At 40.1% G+C, this 21360-nt stretch overlaps 3 protein-coding genes across 7 annotated transcripts; 1 reads left to right on the top strand and 2 right to left on the bottom strand.

Annotated features, from left to right (window-relative positions):
• The first annotated feature begins 129 nt into the window (after positions 1 to 129).
• On the top strand, positions 130 to 21327 carry RhoGAP1A (Rho GTPase activating protein at 1A). Of its 4 annotated transcripts, XM_076122196.1 has the most exons (21): positions 130 to 535; positions 2328 to 2583; positions 2889 to 3081; positions 3407 to 3563; positions 3871 to 4123; positions 4692 to 4860; positions 5809 to 5950; positions 11654 to 11767; positions 11981 to 12166; positions 12310 to 12507; positions 12588 to 12707; positions 12792 to 12914; positions 13204 to 13404; positions 13560 to 13772; positions 13945 to 14140; positions 14410 to 14603; positions 14691 to 14878; positions 17190 to 17329; positions 17418 to 17563; positions 17780 to 17904; positions 18050 to 21327. In XM_076122196.1, the coding sequence occupies exons 1-21, from the start codon at positions 251 to 253 to the stop codon at positions 18288 to 18290; spliced, it is 3840 nt and encodes a 1279-aa protein (XP_075978311.1). In that variant the 5' UTR covers positions 130 to 250; the 3' UTR covers positions 18291 to 21327. The 4 variants fall into 4 exon arrangements, with proteins under 4 accessions (XP_075978311.1, XP_075978310.1, XP_075978309.1 ...); XM_076122195.1 differs by lacking the exons at positions 17190 to 17329; positions 17418 to 17563; positions 17780 to 17904; positions 18050 to 21327 and having other exon boundaries at positions 2991 to 3081; positions 14691 to 16951; XM_076122194.1 differs by lacking the exons at positions 17190 to 17329; positions 17418 to 17563; positions 17780 to 17904; positions 18050 to 21327 and having other exon boundaries at positions 2988 to 3081; positions 14691 to 16951.
• LOC142977995 (uncharacterized) lies at positions 6461 to 7956 on the bottom strand. 2 transcript variants are annotated; one of them, XM_076122199.1, is made up of 3 exons: positions 7801 to 7956; positions 7124 to 7659; positions 6461 to 7031 (listed from the first exon to the last, which is right to left on the bottom strand). In XM_076122199.1, the coding sequence occupies exons 1-2, from the start codon at positions 7877 to 7879 to the stop codon at positions 7127 to 7129; spliced, it is 612 nt and encodes a 203-aa protein (XP_075978314.1). In that variant the 5' UTR covers positions 7880 to 7956; the 3' UTR covers positions 6461 to 7031; positions 7124 to 7126. The 2 variants fall into 2 exon arrangements, with proteins under 2 accessions (XP_075978314.1, XP_075978315.1); XM_076122200.1 differs by lacking the exon at positions 6461 to 7031 and having other exon boundaries at positions 7120 to 7659.
• Positions 8882 to 11494, bottom strand: LOC142977993 (uncharacterized). Its single transcript, XM_076122197.1, has 4 exons — positions 11342 to 11494; positions 11173 to 11267; positions 9320 to 11099; positions 8882 to 9168 (listed from the first exon to the last, which is right to left on the bottom strand). The coding sequence occupies exons 1-4, from the start codon at positions 11409 to 11411 to the stop codon at positions 8930 to 8932; spliced, it is 2184 nt and encodes a 727-aa protein (XP_075978312.1). The 5' UTR covers positions 11412 to 11494; the 3' UTR covers positions 8882 to 8929.
• Positions 21328 to 21360: the final 33 nt, after the last annotated feature.

The following is a 21360-nucleotide window of genomic DNA, read 5'->3' as shown; positions in this document are numbered from 1 at the left end:
ATTTTAAATTTTTAAAGTAGGTACCTAGCTGGATTTGAATGATGTTTAAACAAAGTTCAACATCAATGAATATTATACGTTGTCTGTGATTGTTGATGCACTGTATTTTTTATCTGTGGTAAATAAAAATGAAGAATTTGCAATACGATGACAGAATTTGTTGTTCACATTTTACACTGATATTCCTACTAAAATAATTAAATTCAATTGCATTGTAACATAAATTTGTCATGACATCGTTTTCTGAGAGATGAGTGTCTTCGGTGATTTTCAACGTGTGTGGGTGCAACGTTTTCCAGAGAGTGCTTTACCAGCAGCTTGGGAAGAAGATGTCAGGGCCAATTTGGCTAAACACAAACAAAAAGTTGCTATATTGAGAGAAGAACTAGAAAAGGAAGAGTTTTACGTGGAGTACTTGGAGACACTATTATCAGATGTTGAGAAGCATAAAGCTGCCGCACAGGGAAATCGGACGGCTCCGCCCTCGGGGGGTGACGTGAACGATCTCGACGATAAGACTTCTGATAGCAAGCAGGTAACCCACCATTTAATTGATTCCTAATAGACATATACAGTGTTTCTTAATGTAGTAAGTAATTTTATTGTCGTGCCTAGATTCCTCTTATTTGTATCAACATTACTAATTTTGTTTTACCCTTGATTCTAAATCAAATTATAAATTCAAATTGCCTATTATATATTTCTTACTTCTACAGTTAACTTATTTCGAAAAAAGTGCATAATTTGTGTATATTTTAAATTCATCCCTTTTTTTATTTGTATAATCCAATAACTTAATTTGTTATTAATTAAATCAGTTCTGAAACCTGCTTATTGGTGCATAAAATAGTTTTATCTTCTGGAGGACCATTTGTTTTTACCACTTTACCTTAATTAGTGCATGAATCATGTAGACTCATGGATTTAGCCTTGTATGCTTAAATACATAATAAGTTTGTTCCTGTCATAAATATTTTTGTGTTGGTAAAAGCAAAATGTGAAGCAACTTTTATATAGCAAATACTAGCAAGCAACTTTAAGATATGAATGTAGATAAATCAGTACCACATTGGTGATCATATGTTGAGTTCATTAAACTACTAAGATTATACTGTTAATCTTATTATACTCTATGTACTAAAAGGTACTTACCTGCTTTACTCTCATTAAGTTGTAATTATGATAATTTCATTCATAACATTGCTTATTTCATGTACATACTTACATAAAATACAGTTAAGAAAAATTACCATAGAAAAAGGTCTAATGCAGCTGATAAATTGTTTTGTAATAATGTCAAATTAATGGCTATTTATGTTAGTAGTTATTTTTTATAATCTTGAGTCACTATACTTATGCAACTAATGATCAATTCAATTACATAAAAGCCACACACTAATTGTTCAAGAATGTCAAGTTACTCTTCAGGGTACTTTCTATATGAAACTAATTTATTAAATTCTCCACTGTTTGTTAATTGCTATACTTAATCAATTTAATAACATTCTTGCAAAATAAGTTTTACTAAATTAGGAAAGTATTAGTTATATAACTGCTTCAAAATTCTTAAGCACACATTATTCTAATGAGATGCTGATAATTACTATAACTTTAAATGTTACTATAACACACAGAAAAGTGTAACTTCCATTGTTCTAAATGTAGATCAACATCATAGATTGTGTATTCATAACTGTAAAATTAATATTAATGTTATGGAAACATTATCTACACATGAGTGCAAAATAATTAATATTTAATGTTAACTGTGAATTGATTTGTGAAGCGTGTGAAAGTAACAGTAAGGCTGACCTGCTTCATGCTCAAATATCATGCAACTACCAATAGTCTGTTATACAACTACACCAAGGTGTGATGAATCATCAATGAGGATGTAAATGAGATGCTAGATATAAGGTTCTGAATACAAATAAGTTTTCGTACCTGCCATCTATGGTGTTGTTTTATTATACAAACACAATAGAAAATGTCTTAATCAAACAGTATGCTATCAAACTACCTTTGTAACTATGTAACATTGTGTCCTGGCATGTTTAGGTCAAAATATTTTTTTACACGTATAATGTACATGCATGAAATAAAATGTATTGTACTCTATAAACTAATTAAATTCAATAGCATTTGTTGATTGCTTATCTGATTATAATTTAATGTTCTCATTGGCATTCATGAAATTATAATAACTCCTCAGTTATTGAAGCTATTTAGATTACATCCTCTTTTTAGTTTTATTAAAGTGTTACTGTTTCTGTTCAGGGTAAAACAATTCTTTATGTATTATTCACTTTTATACATGAATATTTTAGGGTTCCAATACTGACTCATTGTCAAAGAAGAGTGAAGCAAGTCTTAGTAGCAATAAGAGTGATGAGTCAACAACAGCAGAGACGGCTGAATGTGAAGAAGTGCAGCTGAGGAATAAACCTGTTCGTATAACTGAAAGGAGCTCTGTTAATCAATGCATAAATGAGTTATCATCCAACTTAGCTGCAGAGGCAGCTCGGCGAAGATGTAACAGTGAAATTGTGCAGAGGATTCCTGACATCAAACAAGAAAACAATGGTAACTTAGTTTCCTCTAATTTTGTTATTTGAGATGATCTCATTGGTTATTAATAAACAGGTTGTATGAGTATTACTACCTACACTGCTCAGCATCCCTATCATAACCATTACTAAAAGGCTTATTGTCTTAATAATAAATAAAGTTCTGACCACTTGAGTCCGTGACTAATAACTATGATTTGTTTTCCTATTAAGTGTTACACATTACCAATTTCAACAATTATTTTGTTTACATATAATTGCACAAAGCACAATTTACTGAATATGGGTACCATGAATTTTCACGTGATCCCATTATTACAGTAGGAGTAGAACAAACAAGTCCAAATCAAGCCAAAAACCGTCCAACGTCACAAACAGGTGATTTTGTAACAGTCATCGAAGTAAATGGTCTGAAATTAGCAGAGTCTGCAAAAAAAGCGGAAGAGTCCCAGCAGTCATCGGATGGCAGCCCTGTTGAGCCCATAGTCATTGCAAAGAAAAAAGTCCCACCTAAGTAAGTATACTGAAAAACTGTTAGTTTTACTTGCATTTGCCTTAAACCGTATAGAATATTAATATTGAATTATTTGCTTGTATCATATAAACTCCATAAAAACGTCGAAATCGGTTTAGCCCTGATTAAATATAATTCAGTAATTCTCGTCAATACATCTACATGTATTATAATTATATTATAAGGTAAGGGGATAGATAGTAAGATAGTAGGATACTAAGTATTAGTATAAGTTTGTTATCATTGCCAGACAGTGTTAAAGTTGGTGACAGAATTCTTTATTGTGTATTAATACATTTTAAATGTCTGTTTTTCTTTCATTCAGGCCACCACCGAAAGTGTTCAGTAAACGAGGCGCGTCCTTGCCAGAGTCAGGGCTTGCAGAAGACAGTCCTCCATCTTCATTGGGGCGCAGAATCCGCAATGCGGAATCACGTGAATCCATTGCTAGCAGAGCATCCACGCCCTCTATTAGTGAAAGAGTAAGCATTATTTTATGTATACTTACGTATAGATACGGTTATAGATTTCTTTGTGTTTGTAATTTTGATTAACTGAAAGAGATATGCCGCCGGAGGATTAATACCCACACGGTTACATATGTCTTATGAATAGTTGTTTCGGATCTGGATATTTTTCCTCCTTTGTCGTAATTCCATGGGGATTTAATTATTGTTAGAATGTTTCTATACCTGCGAAGCTAATTTTAAAGATCGAACACCCATTTAGGAGCAGTTTCTGCAATAAGACTGTACCTTGTACTAACCAAGTATCTATTATTTCCGACAGGTTAAAAGTTACGAGTCAATCAATTCACTATCATCTGAAAGGAAACGTTCTGGTGGTGCAGCGACCCCTCGGTCCATCGACGAGGAGGCCATATCTACTACTCCAGACTTGGGAGAGGGCACGGACGCCGATAAATCAGCGCCAATATCATTGGAGAGTATTCCCGCAGCTGTACCGGGCTCGGAAGATGAACCTTACTATGACCAAGTCCCAGTAGATATAAATGATGGAGAATATGTTTATATACAAGCAGGTAATATTAAACAAATATATCGTAACGAATTCACACGTATTCCTATTAATATCCACTTCAATATTGTTTTTTTTTAAGGTGAGAATACCTTTTGCGTTTCAGCCATTTTATTTGCGTGTAATAACAACAACATGGTTACGGATTTTTATTTAAAGTGAATGTGTCATGTGTATATTTCTCAATTAAAGTACACAATTAAGAAATATTATTGTTTCCTTAAGCCAAATATAACCTATGAAGTGATTCAAGGTTGTGCCTTTTCAAGTGATCCATAAGCACGCAATTAGGATGACATCCTGAAGTAACAAACAGCTCGAGTTTATGAGCTTCTCATCCATATTAATATTATAAATGCGAAAGTAACTCTGTCTGTTTGTCTGTCTGTTACTCAATCACGCCTAAACTACTGAACCAATTTGCTTGGAATTTGGTATGGAGATATTTTGATACCCGAGAAAGGACATAGACTACTTTTTACCCGGGGAAAATGACGCATTCCTATGGGAAAATTGAGGTGGCAGACGAACTCGCGGGTAAAAACTAGTTGTATATAAATGATTGTCCACAGGTGGAACAGGCTCGAGTACGGAAGACGCGTCCAGCGGCACGAGCACGCTGCCGCTGGCGGCCACGCCCGCGGCGTCAGCGCCCGCCGCGCCCACTGCGCCGCGCGCGCCTGACTCCCCGCCCTGCGCGCCCACCGCGCCCAACTACGTCAACATACACTACTTTATACAGTGAGTTTATTTATTACTAGATATAGAATAGGTCATAATTAGTGAATGCAATCCCGATCTCGCGGGATCCCGATCTCGCGAGATCCCGTGTATTTTTTCGGGATCAATCCCGAAGCATAATATGACGAGATCCCGTTCGGGATTTTCGGAGAGGGCATTTTCAGCAGCTGGCTACATTGCAATAGACTTAAGATGCCGATTAGAAGCTCGTACTATTGATACACTTTGTATTTTAAGAGGCTACTTTCAAAATGCCATGTGATTACTTTTTATTTTGATCTCCTGGAGCTACACCTACTTTTTTGATTATGTTCATGTTATTACACCTGTTAATTATGTTACGTTGTTAGTAATATTGAAAAATAAAGGCTTTTATTTTCTTTCAAATAATAATTTATCGCATTCACCACACTATCACACACATATTACATTAAACAAGCCGTTCGAATTGTATTATTTTTACTAAGTCGACGGGATCCCGAAAATCTCGGGATCCCGCGGGATTGATATTTCTGATCGCGAGGGATCTCGAGTTGACGATCTCGAGTCGGGATTGCATTCCCTAGTCATAATTTCCCCCGGTTTTTGTATAATTTTTTTCTGGTACTCTGCTCCTATTGGTCGTAGCGTGATGATATATAACCTTTAGCCTTCCTCAATAAATAGGCTACCCAACAGTAATTTTACTATTCGCACCAGTAGTTCCTGAGATTAGCGCGTTCAGAAGACAAACTCTACAATTTTTATAATTTTAGTAGGTATAGATACGTATGGGATAATTACTGTGTGATCTCGTGGTCTATATTTCTTAGATATGCGCATGTTATCCCCATAACAGCGTAGTGGGGTAAAATAACACCCAACATGTAAGAAGTACCTATAGTATCATACCCATAAACCTACGAAAGACTAATAAAAACGTTTAACCAAACTGTTCTTTTGTTAAAGAGAGGGAGGTGCAGATACCGAGACGAGTGACACAGTAAGTGATTTGGCTGACTCCAGCGACACTCCTTTGCTGCTAAGAACAATATCGTCTGACACTGAAGCCAGTGCCACTCCACCAGCGTTGAGAAAGCTGCACACTACAGTAAGTCTATTAAACCTAAGTAGAAAAAAGTACTATCAATTTGGTGTATGGGTACTATGTCCTAGTATTATTATATTGCGGTCACTCTTAATAGACTACTTAGTGAACTATTGCATACACTTTCGTAGACAGCTTCTATTGCAATATTTTATAATATTGCCGTGAGATAGCAATTCCACCGTTCTTGAACAATTAAATAGCCCCTAGTCGGTAATTAAAAAGCTGAGTTATACTGCAGAAATATAAATCAGAAAGGTGTACTCTATGCGACCACTAGAGCTGCTGCACCGCTGCCATACACTTACACAGTATACAAGTGTTTTAGATATTAAGAAATGCACATCTTGAAATTCAAAGATCTAAAGGATAGATAACAACTTGTTCTTATGTGTTTCTGTTTTCTTACTTACAGTCATAAACGTAAGTTTTAGTTATAGGATTTTAGAAATAAAACAATATTATTCTTTCAACACTAAAATCTTGTTTAATAGCACAAAGTTATAAACTTCAATGATGAAGATCCCTTGTTAATATACTTACAGGGTTCTAATCTTTACCTTCATTCTTCTGCAGCATAATAATTATGAACACATTTCTAATCTAAACACTTAACTAAAGCGTCTTATCTAAGAATGGAATAGTGATAAGAAAGGCTCGTCGAATTTACACAGTCGGCTGTTGCGTCGTTTTGTCATGAGCTCACAATATAATGTTTGTAATTTTATTTATTTTTAAATTATGTTGGATAAGTTGTCTTCTGGTCGTTTTTTCTTTAATTGTGATGTAACTTCGTTCGCACGCAAGCCATTACTATTTATTTCCTTTAAAGTTGAGCTACATTGTTCTTCGTTTGTTACCATGTTGAATTTGCAGTAACGCACTCTACAGTTGAAGCCCTCGCATCGGGTATAGTAACATAGACCGTTTGTGCAGTATGAATCAATCATTAGTTCTTTTATAAGTTTATTTATAAGTTTGGTTGCATACTGCACTAACAAATAGTGCGTATAATGATGTATGTCACTATCTACTTGTTCGAGAATATTAAACTTCATCTCGATGTTACTTGATTTATTTATACCTGTAAGAAATGTTTCATTAGTTATTTTTATTTAAAAAAATGTTACATGCTCGTATATTTATATTATTATGATTTTTATAAATATTACATACATCTTATCTACGAAGATTAGTTGCTCGATCATCAGGTATTTTCTGATTATTAACATCGGCTGATAAAAGAGCCCGTAATTGCAAGGGATCCTCTCCTACAGTTTCATTACTGCCCTTATTATTTGAAACTGTGGAAATGTCCAAGGTCGGTTGAGGTGTTGCAGTAACGAATTCTGTTGTCACGGCCTCAATAGGAACGGTTTGTTCCGAGATGCTTACAGCAGGTTCCACAGGTTTATCGGGTATTATATTATACTCCCTGCATTCACCACGAATGTCAGTGTCATAAATATTGCATGTGATATTCCTGCAGTCCGTCCTATTGCATTTTATGGTAGTACAAGTCTGATCGTTACAAGATATGCTAACATTACGATCTCCAATTTGAATAATATCGGTGGGATTGTTTGTCGTAGGTGCCACAAGTTGTTCATTTATTGGCTGTTCAGGTTCTTGCGAACCATAGAACCAGGAGAAGGGATACGTTATCCACCCCCAAACAGTGGACATAAAACCGCGGCCCTCAGTTAAGACATCTGCAAGCGATATTATAAGTAATTAGTATTGGCCGCGAAATCTTAAAATAATATACCAATGCGATACCAATTGCGAAGAGATGTCAAGTTTTATGTTACAACACAATATAGCTAACAGTAATTTATTAAATAAGTACTTACTTTCAGCTGTAGGCTTGCTAACACTCAGATCAACTAAACACAATGCGTAGATAACAATAAAAGCTTTTGTAGCAAACATGGCGACAGGTAGTAAGGATATTCCTAATGGGAATAACTGTTTGCGTAGTCCCGACTCCCTTATATACGTTCCTAGACGTTTTTATCTTAGGGGAGATAAGACCCGGCGTTAAAGGAAATGTTTACTTAATGAGCAAGAGACCACCATAATAAAAAGCTTTCATACTTTAGTCCGCCTACAGTAATTTGTTTTATTTTATACTAATGTGGAACCTTAAATTTAATATCGTATGTTACAATAAGTGATCTGTTGAGAACTTTTCGCAAAACGTAGATCTATCTAGAGAACTTGTGTAAATTTCACATAAGTAACAGCCGTCTCGAATATCAGGACATGATAGAAATCTACACATTGATCTATCTTGGTTGCATTTTGTTAAAATTTTCAATTTCTGTTCGCTGCTTCTTCTGGCACTATTTGAAGTTATCAACGATATAAGAGATCGCAGTTTATCTTCGCTTGATTGAACAAGTAAACGCGCGTAGTGATCGGCGTGTGTTTTTTTAAGCAAATGTTTCTTTTTGTCAGTGATCTTGCTTCGTTTAGCTGCTATTGTTGAATCTAGTTTGATAACCCCCGTATCTTTTATGTTTTTTGTCTTCATGTCACCCTTAGGATCGATAGTTATGATTTTCATAAACTTTTTGTTGATGCTTTTCCACGGATTAAAATATATCTCGTCGTTGATCTATTACAGAGTCGAAAGTGAAAAGCGATTAAAAAAGGTTCGTTAGTTGGTTTTTGCATGGTTCTTAATATTAAATAACAGAAAAATTTGAATGTTAGCACTCAGTTATTTATATTTTTTAATTTTGCGACTGATTAACACGCTAATTAAAAAAAATACCGACCTTGGCTGCATCTGTATATAGATTTAAATTAATATAAATTATTATGAACGCTATTAGAAAAGACATCTTATAATACAACAAATACACGTGTAAACGACTCTATTACTAGAGAAGAACAAGTCACTTCTGACCCAAGCTTTAAACAATTGCATTTACTTTTAAAACAAACCATTTTCTGCTAGATTTTTTATTACTATTTTTACATAATCTTCACTGTTTTAACATTTGAACAATGGCCAGTTGTGTTCAACTCCTTTATCGTACAACGAGACTTTACAAAAGTCTTTTTGGATGCCACGAGAGTGATACATTTAGAATTAATGCAGAATGTGGCCTTACCAAATACCTTTCCCAACATTTTGTTTTGCAAAATATCTACTATCTCAAATGCTATGTTTGAAGGCAAATCCATTATCGACTCCATCGATGCTACGCTGTCTGAAAAATAAGAAAAAAAAAATTTTTACGTTTAACCTCGTGAACTATGGAAAAACACATATATAGGCACATACTTCTGTAAAAATTATATGACTGTTAGCATTTTTAGGGAATAAATGTACAATCTGTAAGTAATCCAGTATGTACTCACCTGTTTTGCTCGATCCGGCACAATGTCCTTTATTATTCAGTCTATCTGAAGGTGCACAAACTCTATGCAGGCACGTTTTATTGGCGCATTTCATTGAGTGACAAACTTGCTGTGAACAAAATGTTAGAATTCCACGAACGTATTTACCGACAAAGGACATGAAAGCTGGCGCAACTGCGTCAATATCATCCCAATCAACTTCACCGAATATAGCTTGCTCAAGAGCTCTCGTGTGGTTTTGCCGTATTGTTTCCATACTTAAATTAAACTTAGTTTTATTATGCTCGCTTTCCAGTATAATTGTCGTTATATTTTTATTACTAAATGTTACGTTTCTTGAAACGCCCGTTGGCCAATATAGCAATTCTGTGTCACTTAACAAGACCTTATCTGATTTTTTGGCGTTATTTTTTTCTTTGCTTATATTAATTTTTGCAGTCGCAACGCTATTAGAAACCTCACGTTTCTCACGAATGATCGGCACTATAGTCGTTGTTACATTTGATATAATTTTCGTGAAGTCTGTTTCAATACTATTTTCAAATTTATGACCGTCTCCGGTTGTGTTTGATGCATTATTTGAAATATTAACCATTAAGTAAATGTTTTCTTCAGTCTGAGAGTTATTTAAGATATCATCACTTTTATTGAGCGTCGTATTATTCTCTATTTGTAAAAAGTCCTTAGGTTGTGTTGTTGTGTTATTTGTTACTATATTATTACTTTTAATAGATTCAGTGACATTATCATCTAAATGTATTGGTGTCAAAGGCTGCTGATCTAATTTGATATTATGAAAAGTAATGAATTTTTTGCGATGCTTTTTATTACTATTATTCATTCTAGATTTCTTTTTTTTATGGATGGTTATTTTGTGCACTGGTGAAGAATCCTCTTTGTTGTATTTAGAAAGTTTTTTATAACCGAATAGTTCCATTGGCACGGGGAAATTGAAATAAGGAAATGGCAGTTTTATGGCAGTGGTCAGTTCCTTAGAAATTAAATCTTCTGGTTCAAAAGTTCTTTCGCGATTGTGAGGTTTATAATATTTTTCTGACTGATCGTGAAATTTCGGTAATTGAAGATCTACTTTAACACGAATATTTAATGTATTCTCCGAGAATTCTTTTGTCTTATCGTCGACGATCTGGTCATATTTTTTTACTGGACTTTCGTAAAAGGAAGAATGCTGGTAAGTTGATTTCTTTGACTGCTCCGGGTTCAATTTCATCTGTTGTTCTCTCGAGAATGGTTCGATATGTACTAAGCATTGCTTACAATTGCACTCGCAAGGAGTATGCCCATTTTTGCAGTAGCACGATGATTTAATTGGCTCGTACGACGGTTTATGCACAATAGGCGGCAAATCCAAGATTTTATTATTATTGAATATGATTTTTTCAAAAGGAAGCAGGCCTTGGATACCTTTCGGGAGACTTGTAGTCATATCTAGTTTATTCATATATTTTCCTTTTGCATTTACTGGAATGAATACATCTAAGGGGTTGCCGAATGATGCTTGTGGGAATGTATGAGAGGCAGGATTGTAAAATCCATTGGAATAATAATAATCATTGCGCTTAAATTCTACACCAGGTTTTGTCTTAGAAAATTGGTCGTGCCGCATTAGAGGTATCTTATTCTTCGTTTTAGACTTTTCAATATAATTTTTCCTCTGTTTGTGAGCTTTTTCTAAATAATGTTGGTATTCCGTTAACAGTTCTTCGACTTTCTCATCACTTTGACTTTCGCTGTTTGCAAACACATCGAATGGAGAAATCTGAAAATGTTGGGATTTACAAATCGTATTCACTAATATAATTAGGTAGTATAGATATCACATTGGTACTTACGCCGTTATTTTCAAAGTCATTTATAATATCAGCGATATCGCTGTAGATAATAGTATCATACAACGGAGTTGTTTCAATTCGATTAGATTCGACACCTTTAAGAAAAAATAAATTGTTATAAATAATCTTAGTATCAATAATGACTAACTGTTTTAATTCGTTTACTTACTTTCTGAGTTAGAAAAGCAATCAACTGCAACAAAGAAATATAAAAGACCGAGAATAAGTATTAATTCCATGGTTTGTACGCCATGCACAAGAACTGCCAGGGAATGGCTAAAATTGTAAAAGCGCGGGTCTGATGTTTACCATCAAAACGCCTTAACATTTCCATTTTATGATGTTTGTTTTCCAAACAAGTGCTTTATTGGCCATTGTGTACTGTTGCAAAACCAATTATACAACTAAACTATGTACCTTGGTTGCGTATTTATATTTATGCGCTCGGTTTCATATAAATAATTTGTATAATTATTTTCAGGAGTCGAGCAGCAACAATGCGGAGGCCGAGCGTCTAACTATGCACCATTGCATAATCAAAAGTATTATTGAGAGCGAAACTGTTTATGTTGAATGCCTTTATGTTATGGAGAAGGTACATCATTTACATTATTTTGACATAACCTTACTTTAATAAAAATGTTATTGAGTTATTATTACCTTGTGGTGTGTTGGGTGATAGATTGCAACCGGGGATGGAACCTAATTAACTTATTTCGGGCGTGTCCTTAAAATACTTACTTACTACAAATTATGCTAGTTTTCAAATAAATTTGTTCAGCAACTAACCCGATACACATCTTTGCAGTATATGAATGCAATAAAAGCAACTTTATCGACGTCTCAGCCAGTTATAACCGAGGAGGAGTTCAATACTATTTTCTATAAAATATCTGAACTTCATGAGCTACATAAGAATTTCCTCGATGGCTTAAATTCGGCAGTCGCTAGTTGGGAAGAGCCTCTATCTGTTGGTATTCATTTCAAGAAAATGGTGAGTTACTATGTATTTATAACACTTTATTTTATTTGTTCCGAATCTTTAAAGTTTTATTATCAAAACCTTAAATTGCAACAAATTTGTTTTCACCACGTTTATTTTATTTATGAATATTCGTTCAACGTGAATGTTTTTAGGCTGAAAACATAAACATATACGGAGCGTTCCTGCACAACTACGGGCGCGCTACAGACGCGGTGAGGCGGCGATGTTCTACGTCACAGAGCTTCGCGCACCTCACGAAGCAGATCTCATGTCACGGACAACCCATGTCCCTGGACGATCTACTACACAAGCCCGTGGCGAGGGTTCAGAAAAACGCACTAGTCTTACACGTGGGTTATAACTTTCATTATTTTATTTTTCTTTACTAAAGTTAAAGAAAGAGGTTTTTATCGAGTGTCTTATGTTCCAGGATCTTATAAAGTACACGCCAGCGAGTCACCCAGATCATGCGATGTTGACGGAAGCCCTTAATATGACTCAGCATTTCTTAGACGAATTTAATATTATACAAACTAAATCTATGTTCCCGGTTAGTACAATCATTTACTGCTGTAATTTTAAATATGCGTTTAGTACAATGTCGTAAGCTAATATCTTTTTTATCTATTCGTAGAATGCAGATAGAGCACAAAGGAGGCTCGTCAAGAATTCCTTTATCGTTGAACTCTCGGATGGACACAGAAAATTGAGGCATTTATTCCTTTTCAATGACGTCATCGCATGTGCAAAGTATAAGGTAAGACTACATCTATGTTGGTCACTGGCCACTGCCGATTTGATTACGTTATCATCGGAACATTTCAGAAATTATTTAAAGAAATAAACCTAACTATTCTACTATTTTTATACACTTTTCAGTTTAGTGATATGTAGTCTATTTTTTTAGCCTGATTTGACTGGGCCAATATAATTATTTATAACAGTTCCAATTATATTATTATCATCACAGCGTACTTGACTCGTGATCACTGCCAGCTAACTGCAAAATAAATCCTACGAAAGTACAAAATAATGTTTGTTTGAAGGCTTCGGGGCGCGACAAGTTCACGTTCGAGCTGAAGTGGTTCATCCCGCTGCCGGACATCGTGGTGGTGGACGACGAGGCGCCGGGCGCGGCGGCCGACGCGCGCGAGACCTCGCCCGCCAACATCGTGGCGCTCAAGTCGCAGGCCTCCACCGTGCGCGACCAGATCCTCGCCGAGGAGCGCGCCTCCGCCGACGACAAGGTTATTTTATATACTTACACGTCTGATGTCCTTCAAAAAATGTTTTTTTTCTGTGTTTTGTTGTATAACATCTGTCAACTGTCCGTTGAAACAGCTTTTGAATTTTCGGAAAATTTATTCTACCTAAAGGCTGACGTTTGTTCAATTTGTAACAGAAAATCCGTCTGGGCGGTCGTGGGGCGGCAGAGAAGCAACGCAAAAAACTAGCGGAGTTGGAGGCGCAACTAGTGCTGGCGTCGCCTAACCTGGTGTTCCGCGTGGGAGCGCGCGCGCCGGGCTCGGCGGCCGCGCTGCAGCGACAACACATCTTTTTCCTCAGCTCCGAGTACGAGCGTACGCAATGGATCGACTCCATCCATGCGCTGCAGGTACGTCGCGGCCTATTATAACCTTACTTCTAAATAGGCTTCTTTAATTGTTTTTCGCTAATATGTTCAGTGTCAAATTTTACTTTTTGATATATTCATCAGGTCTTTGCCTAAATGAATGGGCAGTAGGTTTGATTTTACGTATGTATTACATTGCTCGGTCTGACAACAGGCATCGTCGGCCCCGCCAGCCGGTTCGACTGCGATATCGATGTTAGAGCTGCAGGCGTGGGTGACGGCTTGCCGCAGTTACCTACAGACGGACATGGGCTCGTATCTATTGCGCAGCGGGAGAGACGACTCGCTGCTGCTCGGAGATTTACTACTGCATATTGGAGGAATGACTGCACCCTTAGACACTGCTGCCGGTAAGTTGGACTAGAACCATGATGGTGTTTTATAACTTTGGAAACTCATAATAAGTCTGTGTGTGGCTTTCTTTCTTTTGTATGATTAGTTTTTTAATGTTAACTCTTATTGAGCAGAAACGATAAGTTCATTTACTTTGCTGAAACCGACCAGCATACTTCTCGTTACATAGAACTCGGCTCAATACCACTGCGGGGACTCATTTATGCAATGTTTGCATAAAACACTAAAAGAAGACTGAAATACTCAGACTTTTTAATTGTTACAGATTACTACATAGTGGTGGAAGTGGATTCATATGGTCACTATTTCCGTAAAGCGAAATCGAAGCTAGTATGTCGTAGTGCACAGCCGCGGTGGAATGAGAGCTTCACTCTCGACTTGGAGGGCTCACAGAACCTGCGCCTGCTCTTGTACGAGGACGCGGCAAGGCCCGTGTTACGCGGGAAGTGTACCATCAAGGTAAGTAGCGCTTAACAGCGTAACGTTTAACGCAGTTTCGATAACCCATTCATTGTACTGTACGTATTGCACATGTGTGTCCCGCAGCTGTCGCGCGAGTGGGTGTCGGAGGGCGGCGCGGTGGCGGGCGCGGGCGGCGTGTCGCGCACCGTGTGCGTGGGCGGCGGCTCGCTGACACTGCGCGTGCGCGTGCTGCCGCCCGAGCGCGAGGCGCGCCGCGTGCCCAGCGCCAAGCCCGGCGCGCTCTTCGGCGCCAAGATCACGCACGTCGCCAAGTACGTACACCGCACACACGCACATACACACACACGCCTCGGGCGGCGGCTCGCTGACACTGCGCGTGCGCGTGCTGCCGCCCGAGCGCGAGGCGCGCCGCGTGCCCAGCGCCAAGCCCGGCGCGCTCTTCGGCGCCAAGATCACGCACGTCGCCAAGTACGTACACCGCACACACGCACATACACACACACGCCTCGGGCGGCGGCTCGCTGACACTGCGCGTGCGCGTGCTGCCGCCCGAGCGCGAGGCGCGCCGCGTGCCCAGCGCCAAGCCCGGCGCGCTCTTCGGCGCCAAGATCACGCACGTCGCCAAGTACGTACACCGCACACACGCACATACACACACACGCCTCGGGCGGCGGCTCGCTGACACTGCGCGTGCGCGTGCTGCCGCCCGAGCGCGAGGCGCGCCGCGTGCCCAGCGCCAAGCCCGGCGCGCTCTTCGGCGCCAAGATCACGCACGTCGCCAAGTACGTACACCGCACACACGCACATACACACACACGCCTCGGGCGGCGGCTCGCTGACACTGCGCGTGCGCGTGCTGCCGCCCGAGCGCGAGGCGCGCCGCGTGCCCAGCGCCAAGCCCGGCGCGCTCTTCGGCGCCAAGATCACGCACGTCGCCAAGTACGTACACCGCACACACGCACATACACACACACGCCTCGGGCGGCGGCTCGCTGACACTGCGCGTGCGCGTGCTGCCGCCCGAGCGCGAGGCGCGCCGCGTGCCCAGCGCCAAGCCCGGCGCGCTCTTCGGCGCCAAGATCACGCACGTCGCCAAGTACGTACACCGCACACACGCACATACACACACACGCCTCGGGCGGCGGCTCGCTGACACTGCGCGTGCGCGTGCTGCCGCCCGAGCGCGAGGCGCGCCGCGTGCCCAGCGCCAAGCCCGGCGCGCTCTTCGGCGCCAAGATCACGCACGTCGCCAAGTACGTACACCGCACACACGCACATACACACACACGCCTCGGGCGGCGGCTCGCTGACACTGCGCGTGCGCGTGCTGCCGCCCGAGCGCGAGGCGCGCCGCGTGCCCAGCGCCAAGCCCGGCGCGCTCTTCGGCGCCAAGATCACGCACGTCGCCAAGTACGTACACCGCACACACGCACATACACACACACGCCTCGGGCGGCGGCTCGCTGACACTGCGCGTGCGCGTGCTGCCGCCCGAGCGCGAGGCGCGCCGCGTGCCCAGCGCCAAGCCCGGCGCGCTCTTCGGCGCCAAGATCACGCACGTCGCCAAGTACGTACACCGCACACACGCACATACACACACACGCCTCGGGCGGCGGCTCGCTGACACTGCGCGTGCGCGTGCTGCCGCCCGAGCGCGAGGCGCGCCGCGTGCCCAGCGCCAAGCCCGGCGCGCTCTTCGGCGCCAAGATCACGCACGTCGCCAAGTACGTACACCGCACACACGCACATACACACACACGCCTCGGGCGGCGGCTCGCTGACACTGCGCGTGCGCGTGCTGCCGCCCGAGCGCGAGGCGCGCCGCGTGCCCAGCGCCAAGCCCGGCGCGCTCTTCGGCGCCAAGATCACGCACGTCGCCAAGTACGTACACCGCACACACGCACATACACACACACGCCTCGGGCGGCGGCTCGCTGACACTGCGCGTGCGCGTGCTGCCGCCCGAGCGCGAGGCGCGCCGCGTGCCCAGCGCCAAGCCCGGCGCGCTCTTCGGCGCCAAGATCACGCACGTCGCCAAGTACGTACACCGCACACACGCACATACACACACACGCCTCGGGCGGCGGCTCGCTGACACTGCGCGTGCGCGTGCTGCCGCCCGAGCGCGAGGCGCGCCGCGTGCCCAGCGCCAAGCCCGGCGCGCTCTTCGGCGCCAAGATCACGCACGTCGCCAAGTACGTACACCGCACACACGCACATACACACACACGCCTCGGGCGGCGGCTCGCTGACACTGCGCGTGCGCGTGCTGCCGCCCGAGCGCGAGGCGCGCCGCGTGCCCAGCGCCAAGCCCGGCGCGCTCTTCGGCGCCAAGATCACGCACGTCGCCAAGTACGTACACCGCACACACGCACATACACACACACGCCTCGGGCGGCGGCTCGCTGACACTGCGCGTGCGCGTGCTGCCGCCCGAGCGCGAGGCGCGCCGCGTGCCCAGCGCCAAGCCCGGCGCGCTCTTCGGCGCCAAGATCACGCACGTCGCCAAGTACGTACACCGCACACACGCACATACACACACACGCCTCGGGCGGCGGCTCGCTGACACTGCGCGTGCGCGTGACGAACCCGTTAATCATGATTGATTGTTTGGTATTCCAGACGTGAGAAGCGCAACATCCCGTTCATAATAAGCGCGTGCGTCCGGGAGGTGGAGAGACGGGGCATCCACGAGGTGGGCGTGTACCGCGTGTCCGGCAGTGCCTCCGACCTCAACAGACTCAAGAAGAGCTTCGAGACCAGTCAGTATCTATGCGATTATCGGATTCTCATTTAATTACAATAACGTTTTTGAAAGTCCTATTAATCTTTTATTGTACATTGATGCAGATGCTTACGAAGCGGAACAATTGCTGAAAGAGGTTGACATCCACTCGGTGACCGGTGTGTTGAAATTGTACTTGCGCGAACTGCCCGAAGCGCTGTTCACCGATGCTCTCTATCCCGAGTTATTGAAAGCGTGGGGCGCTACTCAGGTAAAATTAATAAAACTTATTGAACATCTGTAACAAAAGAATTACTTACATGTACGTATCTACATACTAAATAGAACTTAACTAAAACCCGTCCTCGCTCGGAGGCCCTTGCCCAGCAGCGGGACAGTAAAGGGTTTAAAAAAATATTGCCTTAAAATATTATTTGTCTGTATGTTGTTCTCGTTATATAAAATTTCAATTGTTGGATATGTTCAGGGAGCGGGCACTTCGATTGACTCCGGGCCGGCACACACTAGACGCCACGCACTACTCAAGTGCTATTCGCAGCTGCCCGATCTCAACAAGAACTGTATTGACTTTCTGCTAAATCATTTTGTTAAGTAAGTTGTATTTGCTTTATTAATTACACATCCTTTATCTAAAAGTATAACCGTAAAAACGTAATTTAAACAGATGAATCATTTCACTCTTATAATACGTGTCTGGATAATATAGTGTGAGTTATAATTAAATAAAATTAAACAGGGTGAACCAACACGAGGGCGAAAACAAGATGTCTCTCCACAACTTGGCGACGGTGTTCGGGCCGACATTGCTCCGGCCGTCGAGCGCGGGCGGCGGCTCCAAGCCGCGCACGGACCTGCTGGCGGCCGGCACCGTGGACGCCATGGCGCAGGCCGGAATACTTTACTGTTTGTTGCAGCAGCGACAGCTCGCTGCGCAACTGTCCTCACACCACCGCGCGCCTGCACCGCTTCTCGACTAAACTATCTACGACTATATTGACTCGGATAAAAAATATGTCAGTAGAATCCTTCTATCTACAAGGTCTCAAATAGGTACACGGAACATCAATTATTGGCCATCTTCCTACGTTTATATTTTAATGAACGTAATTTTTGTAATGAACTTGTTTATGGGTCAAGCGCCATTTGTGAAAATGTGTCAACTAGTTCGCCTAATCGTAGTTCCCAGTATTACGCTTTCCCAAAACGATTTGTAACTCGAAGTTTATTTGGTTGGTAGTGTTGAATATGTTTCTGGCTGTACTAATACCATTTATTCTTCTTAATATTGTTGAAAGTATTAGTGGCGCACCTGCTCACGTGCGTTTCCATAGAATTTTAATAATGATTCACAAACTTTTTCTTAAATCAAACGATTTTACTACTTATTGTGTTCATATCGGAATACGTATCTAAAAAATACACGTTTCCCTTCCAGTAAATTATGTATTATGTTCTTTATTATATTAACCGATAAATCCAATTGAAGACATTCCATTATTACGACAACAGACTGATCATAGATGTATCATTTAGTCGATATAATGACATTTACAAACAATTAGCATGTACGTATGAAGTGAGGAATCAGATGTGTGTTGTGTAGTCATCATTTTAATATGGCTTTGGCAGTGCACCGAGTATTGCGGTGCAGAAGATTGCGGTTGTGACGTTGGCAGCTGAACGTTGCGCCAGTGGCACAGCTAGTTAACACTTAGTTATGATTCAGGAAGATAAATAAGCGAGTATTATGAAGAGGGACCGAAACTAAATTTAATAATTTATGGTAATAAAATCATTAGCATAAATTGGATCAGACTGATAATGTTATATTGTGAGCGGTAGTAGGGCGCTTTTCCATTTTCAATTCGATTAAGATTTTTATACCAGAATTACATTTATATTTTAGCACTTTTGGAATTAACGGAATCGTATCATTAATGTTTTATGATGATACAGCCGAGTACTTCATTAACATTTAGATAGATCAGTCTTTACGCCATAATTAAAAAAAATATTTTTTGCTAACGATTATAGTTAAAAACATTAACTGCTCTATAGCTTTAATATCGACATTTAATTTTTGTGACAGTCCATTCGTCGGTTATCGAAAATAACGAGTCCATTTTGTATGTTTATTTACTTGACGAAACTACAAATAAATAAATATGATATAATATATGAGTTACGTCTGTGACTCCTTTCGGGATGGTATGATTTCTCAAAAGGGACCGTACATTTAAACTAAGACTTAATGAAGTAGAGGACATTATGAACAGTTCGTCCACAGTAGCATTTTATATGCTAGTCGTGTGTATGTTATTATTTAAGTGCACCACTTTCTAGTATTTGTGTAAGTCCCCTGCAAAGGTAGGCGTCACACGAACATCGATAATGATGATTAGTATAAATAACGTACGTAAGTGTTTTATTTCACAAATAGGCTTAGATGAATGGTGTTATATTAGTACTTAAAATGAAATTTTACCAAAAATAAAAATTCTTAGAACAATGTTACTTTCATATATGTATATTAATTTGTGTTTATTTTGTTGAAAGACATTAATTACCCTTTAATCTACGATAGTTTATGTTGTTGAGTAATATATTCAAGACTTAGATAAGTAACATTCTGTTATTTTTGTTTGTCATTTTTGAATATGATGTTTTTATCCTTCACCAAAGACCACTAATAAACACGCGTTTCTTTTTTATGTCAAACAATTGGAGCTTATGTATATAGTACCGCAAAAACTGAAAGAAAGGCCCTATGATCACCATGAGGACCTTTTCACGTGCTCATACTCCGCGCGGTCGCCGGGTCCCGTATAGTAGTAATGTATGATCATTATATAATAGTATAACACACAGCGTAGGCAGTTTCTGTGCTTTATACATAAGCTCTTAGGCAATGAACAATACAAGGAGTTAAATGCAATTTTAAAATTCTCTATAACTTTTTGTTGTACCCTATATATTATTTCTCCTTTCAGTTTAACCTCAACTTTTTGTCAAACCAGTTACAATATAAAAATTATATAGCTGTATTAGTTTTCGATATAATGCCTGTTTGTTGAAATTATGTTCTTCCAATACAATGAAGAATGCTTATGCTTCTAATTAATAAAATTAACTTACATAATATGATTAAGGTTATACTGATAACATAATTCAATTATTACGATCATTATTAACTTTATATCTATACGAAATCTGTCAATGAGAACAAATTAGCACATTGATTAATATTCAGTCATTATGTTAATTATATTTTACAATTAGTGGTTATCTTTTTGTCAGACTGAGAATGTATACCTGTGCTTGCATTTGCCAAATTAACTGTTGCCAATTTTATTCTTGATAATATTGTAGAGTGGCTTAAGTATTTCCAATAATAAACATCTGGATACATGTGACTACAGCACATGTCATGACATTAAAATGAGCTTTTTCACAACATTCAGTAAAATATTAGACATTACTGTGTAAGACTATGTGAATTCATACCCTAATTTTAAAACATGTTACCTTGTAGCGTCTGGTTTTTTAAAATCAATGTAAGTTTGCTTTATATTATAAGGTGCTAAACTGACTTATAGTGGCGCCACTGTTGAAAATAACAATATATCAAAACAAAAATATATTATTTTTTAATTTATGGAGAATTCTGTTGTGAAATATCAGTAATCAAATAGTTAGGAAACAGCATTTTATCTTTAAAGCCCTTTCTTAGTGTCGTCACTTGTGGTTATGGGGAGCACCTTTTACTTAATACAATTATTATTACAAACTTATCTTTATTGATTGGGTATTTTACACATAATCTGTTTGAAAATAAAAGCCAGTATATTGGTTAGTTCAGTTTGTGTGAAAAATATCTGTACCAGCAGCTGTATTATATAGTATTTCCACAATTTAGTTATTATACTTAAACTTTGTATTTAATTTTTGTATATAAATGACACTAAAATGTAGTTACATAATTTTTGCAATAAAATGTATTTTTAATACACCTTTTGACTGATTTTTATTTTGTAACAACTAAACAGT

This window comes from Anticarsia gemmatalis, chromosome 13 (genome assembly GCF_050436995.1).
Source record: "Anticarsia gemmatalis isolate Benzon Research Colony breed Stoneville strain chromosome 13, ilAntGemm2 primary, whole genome shotgun sequence".
Taxonomy (NCBI): domain Eukaryota; kingdom Metazoa; phylum Arthropoda; class Insecta; order Lepidoptera; family Erebidae; genus Anticarsia; species Anticarsia gemmatalis.
The sequence above is the reverse complement of the archived record's forward strand: the minus strand, read 5'-3'. Positions and strand labels throughout refer to the sequence as shown.